Raw genomic sequence first — 12,228 nt, forward strand, 5'->3', positions numbered from 1 at the left:
TGTTGGCTAGATCAACCACAACAGATTTAGGGAACATTGTCAAAGAAGAAAGGGAGGTATTTAGTGCAATGGTTATGGGAGGGGTCAAGGAAGGAGCTTAGCATAGAGGTTTTAGGATTATCAAGAGACAGATCATATCATAATTTAAGGGGCATCTACCTTGAATGATTTGGTTCATTCTTAGACAACAGTAATGGAAACCTATAAGCACACCATGCTCTCTGCTAGATCTGGAGTCAAAGACCATGGAGGGCAGTAAAGCTCACAGGATCTGACACTGCTGTGGTAGAAACAAGCAATTTAACACAAGCTAGAGTATGGTCTCCCAGGTTTAAACCCTACGTGTAGACACTACGGTTAAACAGAAGAAAACTCACTGTGCGAGACAATGGAAGGCAGAGAGAAGACAGATGTGGGATTTAGGCAGACCCTAGCTTCAGTTCCAGTTTTACCCCTTCACTATTCTAAGTGGCCTCTCTAGGATTCAGTTTCTTCAATTATCAGCTGGGGATACTGCCACAGAACTCTTCACCGCTGATATTAGCTCATATGCTGCCTTTGTGTAAAATACAAGAAAGCCTTGCTGAAAGTGGACACCCCCAATGTCCAAGGGAGCAGCTCTTTGAAGGGATGTAGAATGACTGTGGGTCTACCTCCTAGACCAGGAGTGTGGGTCCATTCCTAGACTTCCTGCTCCTTCTATATGCAATGGGCCAGTACTCGAAGGTGAACTTTCATAAGATACCCAGACCGCTGATATCATAGGCAGATGAGGATCAACTCACTGTACCACTGCTTCCTGCTCTGCCCTCTTCGTTAATCAGTTAAGACTTTACAGAAGTGCTGAGGCCTCACTTGGATCCTGAGAGACCTGACTTTCCAAGAACAGAGACCTGTGCTGCTCAGGCCATCCAGAAGAGGGAGAATTTGGGTGAGAGGGCCAATGTGAGGTATAGGTGCAGATATCCAGCCAGAAGTGGAGTAAGCCCATGGAAGTGGGGCAAAGTCAACCGTGTGGCTCCAGAGTCTATAGCAGCTGGTTCTCAACCTATGGGTTGTGACCCCGTTGGTGGTTGCATATCAGATATCCTGAATATCAGACATTTACATTATAATTTATAACACTACATTGCAGTTATGAACGAAATCATTTTATGGTTGAGGTCACCACCACATAAGGAGCACATGCATTACAGGGTCACAGCATTTGGAAGGATGAGAAGGACTGGTCCAGAGTCTCTAAGGCAGACAAGACGCTGGATGATGGAAGGCCAGATGTGTGTGGTTACTAGAACTACAGATTTGGGATTTACTAGGGCTAGCTGGAGCATCAACAGATGGGCTGCATCGGATAAGCACAATGGGGTAACATGATCAAGGCCAGGGTTCTCTGGCAACCTAATTCCTGTGCTCTAGTGATTATGGTTTGTTTGCTATTTATTCTTCCTTACAGGCTTGATTATAGTTTCCACCTCTACCCACGCAGCATAACCTCTTTGTAGCAAAGGCCCCTTTCTCACTCATTATAAGATTTAAATCTCCATGCTAGAGATTTAAGGTTGGGAGCATAATTTACTGAGAGAGATACACTTGTGTCACTAAAGAAACACAGATCCTGGCAGTTCCTCAGTCTAAAACCCTTTACTCAAAAAGCAACCACCAGTGTTTGCAGTACAAAGCTGCATTCTATCCAAGCTGGGGACTGCGTTAAGTGTATCCTGGTTAAGGTACGCAAAGGCGCCAACATTCACGCAAAAGACATAAACATCTTTATGTTTCCCATCTTGCCCTTCTGCCAACTGGTCTGAAGTTTAGCTTTCTCCTTGCCTGCACCGAACTGATCCAAACCTAAAGTCTGAGAACTCAAGGAAAAAGTGGGTGAATGGAATCACAGACTACTGTGTACACTGGAAGGTGCGAATCGGAAGAATTCTATGAGGCTATTCTTTGCATCAGACAACAACAACAACAAAAACCAAATCACACTTTTATTACGGAATACTTTAAGAATGAACGAAAGTAAAGAGACTTATATAAACAGGATTTTGTAAATCCAGGGCCAATTTGGGGTTTGTCTGCATCCGATTTGATTGAGGGTTTTGCTGATTATTCACTTGTCCATTTGGGTAATAGTTCTCCAGGAAGCCTACTAGGGACAACCAAGGAAGCCCATCCTCCCCGAAGACCTTGCATTAGCCTTTTGCATCAGGAGCTTAAAGGGCACACAGGCCTGTAATGGGCAGACTATAATGTGTTTACTACAGCAAGTGGTTTTCCCTAAGGTAAACAACAATCTTAAAATGGAAGCATCTAGAATTCCAAATGAAAGATCTTAGAAAGATTTTAAGTATGTGGTGTCCAATATATTTAGAATGGCGCATGTGTGAGCGTGCAACGCACACAGGCACATGCGCATGCATGCATGAGTGGTAGGCTGAAAAGTTGTTGTCAGAATGCCTTCTTCTATGGCTTCTCCTCCTTATGGAAAGACATAGGTGCACTTGCGCTGGCCAGCGAGCCCCTGGGATCCCCTTGCTTTTGTCCCCACAGTATGGTTACGGGTACATGTCTCATCATCACTAACTTTGTTTTTTGAATGTTGGTGCTAGGGATCTTAATCTTCCACACATCCAGCAAGCACTTGACCCACTGATCCATCTCTCCAGTCCTAGCTTTTACATAATTGTTCCTGACCTGCCCTCATGGTGGTTCCTTACTTTACTGAATGAAAGAACAAGAAAGCAAGTGTGATTCTAGGTATCTATCTCTCTGTCACTGAGATGTTAACTTTGCCGGGTGGTCCCATTCTTGGGCATTTTGCACTGAGGGATTGGAGTCACCATCTGTCCCAGTCACTTGTGGCTAATGTTTAGGGGAGTATTAATGCCAAATGAGAAGCTCTATTAAGGGCAAATTAGAAATCAGAAAGTGCCAACTGTAATTAGTGGGTTTAAGTACAGTCCCTGCCAGGCCCTTTATAATGGCTTCTCATTCTAATGTTTGATATTGTTAATGCTTCCTTGATTAAGTCACACAGTGTAGAGGGCCGCTATAACATTCGCCACCGCTAGATGGCGCTGGCTTCCACTGCGCCCCATGTGGAAGGCCAGGATAGCCTCCGCCATTACAAGATGGCGCCAGCCTTCGCCGCGCCAGCCGACTCCCTTTCAGGAAGTTAACTGTGCGCATGTGCAAGAGTGCCTTCGTGCCAGGTCTTTGCCCACTCCGGGCCGTGTCTTATGAGATCATGGGTAAGTGACCAATCAGGTGTGGATGCGCCGGGCTAGGGTGTACATAAGCGCGCCATGTTGGCGCGGTGAGGCTTCCTCTTTAAGATTATAATAAAGTTTGGTCACAGTAAGGATTTCTATGTACCCGCGTGTTTCTTGCTGGCAAGAAGTCGCGTGTGGGACAACACAGGACAAGAGGGTTAAGCTAACCCCAAAGGACACTGATTTAATACACACATCTAAAAATTTTAACTTCAGTTGAGTAAGATTCTGAGTTATGTTTTGAATTTTTGTCCGTTGTGGAGAATTTTTTCATATATATATGTTATCTTTTTCTTGAGATTAGTCTGGCCTTGAACTCACTATGTTGTACCAGCTGGCCTTGCACTTGAAGCAATTCCCCAGTTTCAGCCTCCCATGTGCCAAGATTACAGGCATGCATTACTATGTCCAATTCTTGGCTTCTTATTTAGAGGACTCATTACTGATCTCTGTCTTCTAAGCATAACTGGAACGTGCAGTCACAAGAAATGTAACGAAGTGAGAAACAAATGGGAAATTGAGCTCCTGATACACAGGGTAAACTAAAACTACCGTTCTTAGATATAAAGTAGGAAAGCTACAAGATTGGATAAATTAGAATATCCCCGTCCACATGGGATTCAGTAACAACTGATTCACTGCTATGAGATCTCTATTCCAGGTTACACTTTTCAGTCTTGCAAGCATTGAAAGTTAAGAGCGGAAGCAGCAGCAAAGGGAGCTTCACTGTAAGAGGCAACCTGGGGCTAGAGAGAGGGCACAGTGGGCGAGAGTGCTTGCCGGGTAAACAAGAGGAGCCAGGCTTCCGTCCTCAGCAGCATCTGTGCACAAACACGTGACCCTGGAATCCTAGCACCATTAAGGGTAGAGACAGCAGTCGCGGGGCTTGGCTGGCCACCACGCAAGCTCTAGTTAGAGGGCTTGAGTCTCACGGGAATGTGTGATAGAGCAGAGGCCTGCCTGATTTCTTCCTGGTATGTAGGGTCATTATGCAGCAACGCGGGTCCAGGATAAGGCGAAGCCTATCATTGGATGGGAAGGAAGGGTAGGCGGGGAAAAGTCTAGGAAGGCGGGAGAAGAGGAGCAAGGGAAGGAAGATGGAGACAGAGGAGGAGGATGATTCCAATCCCAGTGGTCTAGATCATTTTTATTTTGTCTAGGTGGGCGGTTTCTACCTTTATTAATTGGCAGTGAATTTATTCTGTGGGTGTATTGTAGATCGAGAATTTAACGTATAAATCTAATTGTTAAACTACAAGTTTCTAGAGCTTCGGTTTTACCAAGCTACAGGAGATGTGAACAAAGTTCTGGGCAGGGAAAGAGAAAACCTGTCTCGGTTCTGGAAGCGTGCTAGACTATGGAATACCCGGGGCTAGCATGGTGCTGTGCCATGCTAGAGCGGCCCGAGGAACAAGATGTATGTGTCAGGCACGGTAACAACCCGCCAAGGGCTGAAAGCAGCTGGCAGAGAAACAGCCGGAGCTCGAGGCTCGGATCCGCTCGGAGTGAGAACTTGCAGGAACGGATTCCGCTACTTTTTTTTATTTTTTTTTATTTTTACCGCAACATCAGCATCTTCCTTCCTCTGGTTGCCATGTGTACTAAAGGATTTTAGACTCACTCACATACATGTGCAACCACAACCATTGTGGGGTGCCACAAAAATGTTCTTTACAACTTGTAGGCACATGGGCATGGGTGACTGAGAGAGAAGATTCCCGGCCCTGTTTTGTCCTGGAAGAAAGCCCATCTCACAAAGAACATCGGAAGGACAGCTCACTTACCAACTTCATCTTGAATCTCCTCAGCCACGGCAGGGACGTTGTAGAGCAGGGACAGAGACTGGTTCATGCGCTCGTAGATCACACGGAGGTGTGTCATAACCTGTTAGAAAATGATAGCTCTAGATGAAAAATCTCTGCTAAGGAAACGGTGACAAATATCACATCCAACACACACACACACACACACACACACACACACACACACACACAGACACACACACACAGACACACACACACACACACACATAGAGAGAGAGAGAGAGAGAGAGAGAGAGAGAGAGAGAGAGAGAGAGAGAACACTAAAGGGCCCGTTTGTTTGTCTCTTTTTTATTCTCCCATTTATCATTATTTACCAGTAGCCTGCATGCTTGTAACAGTTGATTTCAAAGACCATATCAGCCACCAGACTCCAAACACTGAAATGTCCTAAATACCCTAGTTCCTACAGAAACATCTTTGCAAATTTTCTAATACACAGGAATATTTCAAGGTTGGGTATTTTGCACAGAAGGTAAATGCTTTTAGTTGTATTTCATTGGAGAAAATTTAAAATCTTAGATTTCGGGAGGCAGTATATGCCTTTCTGTTTACTGAGTTATTTTTCTCCATTTTGGCGGCTTTATTCTTTATTTTTGTTTCTTTATGAATGTATGTATACATGTATGAATATTTGCGTGTGTTTATCTGAACACGTGGACGCCGATGGGTGTGCGAGGAGGCTTGAGGTTCACACTGAGAGTCTACTGCTTTGCACCGAGAGATCACTAACATGACTGCGTTAGCTAGTCAGTGTGTTCACAAATTCTGTCTAAGCTTTCTCGGTGTTAGGCATTACCGGTGGGTTATCACGCCCAGTGGCATCCGACCTCTGTGAGTCACTTCCCAGTCCTGGCGGCTAACTTTAGAAGATCAATGACTAGCATTAAAAGTTTCGGCTGCTCTTCAGGTTTTTATACTCCACACTGCTGGGGAGACTTAGAAAACGCCAAGGCACACATTAATGAAACACTCTTCCTTTGGTAAAAGACTCACTTATTTCTTCTTAGGTATCTGTGTATGTGTGTTTGTGTGCACTCAGATTATTTGTTCAGGAACCAGAGGAAGCCAGAAAATGGTGTCAGATCCCCTGGACCTAGAATTTTAAGCGGTGGTGAAATGTGGGGGCTGGGCACTAAATTCAGGTCCTCAGCAAGAACAGCAAGCACTCTTGAATGATGAGACATCTCTCTGTTCCTCACCTATTTAAGACAGCATCTCTGTCGTGTAGCCCAGCTGGCCTTGAACTATCAATCCTTCCGCCTCCGCATATTAAGTCTAGTGTACAACTGCACGCCACTCAGCCTGGTGAAGATTAGCTTTTAGAGCTTCACCCATTAAAGAACTCCTGCCAAGTTGTGGAAGATGCAACAACCGGACTGCGGCTGCAGGAGGTTCCCACACTCGGCGCTTACCTGGGACCGGATCTGAGCAGCTTTCTTGGGGTCCACCATGCGCACATGTTCAAAATGCTTTAGGGTGTGCTGTCTGTCCTTCTGCTCTGCACGGACGTACTTCTTCAGCATGTTGAACACATGATGAGGCTGCGAGAAAAGCCGTAAGAACATGGGTTTCAAGTGTGTGCAAAACATTACTTCTATAAGCATCGAATCCGAGGCCCCATAAAGTGTGCCCTGCAAGGGAGCTTGTGGCTACTTCTCCCTGTACCTTATGAATGGGTACCCAGACTGTTCTTCCTCGTTATAAATTATATGCATGTTCAGTATTTCTGACACTGTCCTAAATCAGCATATTCTTTCTAAACAGCTGCTTTCTGCTATAGAGGGAGAATAAACGTTGGATTTCCCAGCTTTCAGTAAGACCCTTCTATTTTCCCACTGAAGTATTCATGGAGTGTTCATGAGGTTACATTACCATGTTTGTGCACAGTCCCAAGACCAGAATTGATGCTTCACAAATAATCCCTTCATGTGGTGCAAGAGTCAAAATAAGAGAATAATAGACAATTTAACCACTGCTGAACTGTATGGAAAGGTATACCTGATGAGATAAATGGAACATCATCTTTCCCCAGAACAAAGGCCGCCATTAAACCATAGTTATCTTACTTTGAAATCTAACTAAGCTCCTTTTAAGCAATCAGATGCGAAAACTCCCAGCAACAATTAAGTTTCTTCTCAAGTGCTTCTGTTTTCGTGCTTTTAATTCTAACTGGCTCTCCTTCGTTTTATTCTGTTTTACATGAGAACATTTTCTAAAGGGTTTAAGTTTCCTTTGTCTCTAGCAGTTCTCCTACCGTTGGCATCCTGCCCTATGATTTCAGATGATGATATGCGGGGATATACGTCCTTCATGAAGACATGTCAGGAATAGACTCGGGAATGTTTAGACAATGCAGTCATTATATAATGTGCCTTCGACACCTTGGAAACCAGTTGGTGGTATGCAACTTATCACCAGAAACCATGTGCGGTAAGTTAAATGTATATGCATGCATATATGTATATATGAGTGAGGTATGTGATATGTTCATATTTGCATATTTGAGTTTATATATGTGGTAAAAAGGAGGGTGGATTACAGTGTTCTTCTCATACTATAAGGTATAGTATATTATTATCATAAAAGATAACATATATTATGTATTATATAATGCCTCAAAGTTATATATAGTGATATATAAAATATGTGTTATATGTAAAACATTTTATATATATATATATATGTGTGTGTGTATGTATGTGTGTGTGTGTATGTATGACATTACCATGTTTTGTGCACAGCCCCAAAATATACACTGTGTGTGTGTGTGTGTGTGTGTGTGTGTGTGTGTGTGTGTGTGTGTGTATTTTGTATAACTTTGAGGCCTTCTCCTGGGATTTCTAGGTGGTCTTTCTCTGTTCTCCATGACGTGCTGTGCAAACCCAGTAGTTGCATTCAGTACACTCCATTATTTATGCTACATCCCTCTCCTCCACCTGACAGCCACAGGCCCAGATTAGGTCTCACTTCCTGTCTATCAGGAACCCCTTCTGGAGCTCCCATCCATGGTGCCCAACCTAGAATTGGTGCCCTGTACTTGAAGTCTGCTGGCTACAGGCCATGTTCCTGTGCTTAGAACACAAAGTCACACGCAATCCAAGTAAACTGCTTGGTCTACTTCCTAGATGAAATGTTTCACCACAGCCCCAAGGCAAAGTGACACCCTTGCTTTAAATATGGGTAGCATGCCATCACAAGTCCCCTTTGTACAGTAGCATGCAGCCGGATTGACGAAACAGATCTGCTGTCATCGTTCAGGAAGACTAAGACAGGTAACGGATAAGCTAAACCTATAAAGCACGCACTCAGGGAGAGAGATTTATAATAACTAACAAGAAATCATTACAAGTCAGAAATTAAAGGCTGGCCACCGCCAACACGGAGAGCCATTTTATCCGAAGCACTGTACAACCAGGGCATTATACAACCTTGACGCTGCCTTCTTCAGGCTACGTACATCTTCAAGGTCAGACAGAGGGGTCACCCTAACTGTGTTTCTCACGATGCATCTGTCTGATGACTCCTAATGCATTTTAAGTTGTCTGTTCCATTTCTGTCTCTAGGACAAGATGATTTTGAAGAAAATGCACTTTTCCTCTCCTTTTATGAGTTCAAAGAAGAAAAAAAAACCCTTCAATTTCTAATGTAAGGATTTCTTTCATCATTTTTTTAAATTCATCTACCCCCAGGGGTAGGCCACCTAAAAATGATTTTCTAAGGTATTTTGTCTTGAAAGAATTGTCACCAAAATGCAACTGCACCAGATGCTGCAGCCTGGCTTTATTCTTCTGTATTAAGCCAAAGTACCTTTTAGAGAATGAGGAAGGTCATTTCTTACAGCAAACACATGTGCTTTTTGCAGATTAGCTTCCTGTCTTTCACATCAGCATAAATTGCATATATTTATACCTCTTACCATGTACTAATGCTAACATTCATAATAAACATTAGAACTTCAATTTTTCTATCTTCACAATTCAGAAGACAACAGCTTTCAGAGAGGCTGGAAAGTGGGGAGGGAGTAAGGGAGAGAAAGAGAGAGAGATGGAGAGAAAGAGAAACAGAGACAGACACAGAAAGACAGACACAGAGAGACAGAGAGCGAGAAATCAAGAGAGCGAGAGAGTGAGTGAGAGGAATAGAGAGCAAGAGCGAGAGGGTGCAGGGGGGTGGTAAGAATTTCAGGATTAAATGTTTAAATGTTTTATCAGTTGACCAATTTAATGTTAATGCTTGGTCCATCAAAGAGGACTCAAGATGATCCTGTCTGTACTTGGTTCTCACCTCCAACTCTTCCCAGCGCTATCCATTATCTCCTAATCACTGCTTCAACAGTCATTGATTCTCCGTGGAAGACACTACTTGGCATGCGGAATGAGCAGCACATTGGCTGAGCTACATACTTATCTAGATGGGGTGACTTGCTTTGTATGGTGGTACCTCATCCAATCTTCACCCCAGATTAGGGCACAGTGACGGTTTTTCTCTTCACAAAAATGGTATGGGGAAGGATCACGTGGGCTGAAGTGACGTGAGGGACACTCTGGTCCTGGTGGCATGGAGACTCAGTGTTCCCAAAAGAGCTGTGTGCTTCCATAGCTCTGTACCCTGGCCACGATGTCTTAGAATCTATCACGCGAGATTTCTATCAAGCCACAGATAAGTTTGACAACGATGTAACTGTGTTCTGGGAGTTCTTATCTGAGTTCCTAGTTCTTTAAACTCAGGGACAGGTACCAATCTTGAATAGACTGATGGAGATTGGTTTATAAATTAAATCAATAAATCAGTAAAACCTTAACAGTCTCTAATAAAACAATAACAATATAGTGAAATAAAAGCTATTTCAAACTTATGAGCTGTACCTGACATCTTTTAACATTTTAACATTCTCAGACAGAGATGACTGCAAGTTACTAAAACTGTGCAAAAATGAAACCGTGGTCAGGGCAGATAACGGTGCTGAGTTTGTAGAGCACACTGAGTGCCGTTCTTTATAGCAGTGGAGGAGATCTGGATTTAGATTACTGAATCTCATTTCTGGTCCTAGGCTCTTGGTAGGAGGCTGTACTTTGCTAAAGGTCTGAAGCAGGAAGGAGAAATAGCGAGATAGGAACGTCCCCTGTCAATCTCATTAGAAGATTACTGGAAAGTGATTCAAGGTATTAGGTACAAGTTGGGCTATTGTGATATTCATGGGTTTTCCTTCTGAATTCAACCCTTATCTTCTAATAAGTCTGGTGATAATTAAAGAAAGAATGTGTTCACATGGTTTCAAGCTCTTATCTCACTTAACACTGCTCTTTCTTTGTGTGTTTCGGAAGGATATTCCTTATTTTCCCTGGAAATCCCAGGAGCCTGATACAGGGCAACCGCACACCAGGCTGATCCTCGAGGATCCCCCAGACCTGGACCTGTATGCGCCATGAGCCCTGGGGGCTCAGAATGAGCTCTGACCTCATCATCGTGTGGGCCTGGGGACTCCCACGAGCAATGCCTGAGAATATCTGATAATTGTGCAGACCTTAAGATGCCCCTAGCTGCTGGGTTCTGCTTGGTTGCTCTGAGCTCGCAATTGCAGGGATCATGTTTAGAGATTTAGAAAGTTAGATTAACCCCTGCGTTGGAGAGCAAGCAGACAAACCACCTAAAATGGTGTATGTCTGGACCTCACAGATGACAGTGTGTTTAAATAAAGAAGAAAAAACAAGCAATGTCTTCCCGCATTATTATATTTTCATTCGTTTCAAAGAAAACAGTTCAGCTTTGGTATATGATTCGTGCACATTTCCTTCAAAAAGAAAAGAAACGAAATGAAATGGATGGTCCTCTTTCCAACTTGCAGCCACAGTTCTCCATGGTGGGCGTTAGTTATTTCTAGAGCTATATAATCGATTATAGAGTAACAAGCAGTCATCATCGTCTGGGGAGCTTCATTTGATTATGCCAGGACAAAGATGAATTTGGTAGATTTTAATTAAAGAAGAAGAAACATCCATGTAGGAATGGTAGAAAAAGATTGCCTCGTATGTCTACTACATCTACATATAGAGCACACAAGTAAACTGTCCTAAAGTAATTGTTGTTAATGACTGTTAGCCTGACCACGTTATCCACACTCCAAATGAAAAGGTTCACAGAACAAGCAAAAAGTTAGTGGCTCATTTTATTTATATATATATATATCTCAATAATAAATAATTTAATATTTATTAATATTAAGGCTTAAAATTTTAACTAGTGATGCACACGCATACACACACATATATGGTTTGGGGTTGTGTGTGTGTATTGTATGTGTTGTATGTGTATGTGTGTGTATGTGTAGTTTACCGGCAAATTCTTATTTCAGTTAAGTATTAACACTGCAATTTGGTCGGATCTGAAAGTCATAGTTAAGAATAAAGAAACAGATCTGCCCCATAGGGACCAATTATATCCAGCCCCCTTTATTATCACCATCATTGTTTTCGTGAGAGTCTTTGCCCCACAACTGCATTCTCCCTGCAGCTGATGTGTCCCTTTCCATTTGCACCTCCTTCACCTTGAAATCACACTGCCTTTTGAAAAAGACATTTAAAAATTAATTTCTGAAAAGACGAGGGATAAGCTATATGGAAATGGATGAGATGGCATCCACAAATACGAGCACAGAAGACAAGAATTCACTCAAGGTGGAGCACACACATTCTGAGGTAGGAACGAAGGTATGGCCCATCCCTGCCTCCCATCATAGTTCCTGGCTCAATGTAGCTGCTAAGAAACGACAGTTAAACAAAGTAGTAATTGACTGTTAATTAAATGGATGAGTGACTCAGAGCCAAGTATAACTTCAGAAGTGTTCCCAGCGTGTAAACTATTCTTTGTACCTTATTCATGCCAGTGAGTATCTCTCAGATGACAACACTAGTCTCCCAACTTTCACAGGCCACACTGAGGTTCCAAACCCACTTCATGTGTTTATCCAGTATTCCCTGGCCCTTTAAGAAGGTGTTCGAAGTGGTCGATCGTCCCAGAAAATATCTAACAGAGTCCAGATATATCCTCTTAAAGAGGCTCATTGCACTAATTCCAAAAGATATCCATCCATTGTCCTTATAACTTCTTAATACCATTTGTCCACAAAATGGAAG

The 12,228-nt window shown here is 43.0% G+C and overlaps 1 protein-coding gene across 7 annotated transcripts in view; it reads right to left on the bottom strand.

Moving 5' to 3' along the window:
* Positions 1 to 12,228, bottom strand: part of App (amyloid beta precursor protein) — a 218,145-nt gene that overhangs the window by 49,898 nt on the left and 156,019 nt on the right. For all 7 annotated transcript variants that reach the window (XM_006248011.5, XM_006248009.5, XM_006248008.5 and 4 more), the window contains 2 exons: positions 6,508 to 6,636; positions 5,057 to 5,156 (listed from right to left, as the gene is read on the bottom strand). In XM_006248011.5, coding sequence (XP_006248073.1) covers positions 5,057 to 5,156; positions 6,508 to 6,636 — 229 coding nt within the window. The remainder of the gene's footprint in view (positions 1 to 5,056; positions 5,157 to 6,507; positions 6,637 to 12,228) is intronic.

This window comes from Rattus norvegicus, chromosome 11, assembly GCF_036323735.1.
Source record: "Rattus norvegicus strain BN/NHsdMcwi chromosome 11, GRCr8, whole genome shotgun sequence".
Taxonomy (NCBI): domain Eukaryota; kingdom Metazoa; phylum Chordata; class Mammalia; order Rodentia; family Muridae; genus Rattus; species Rattus norvegicus.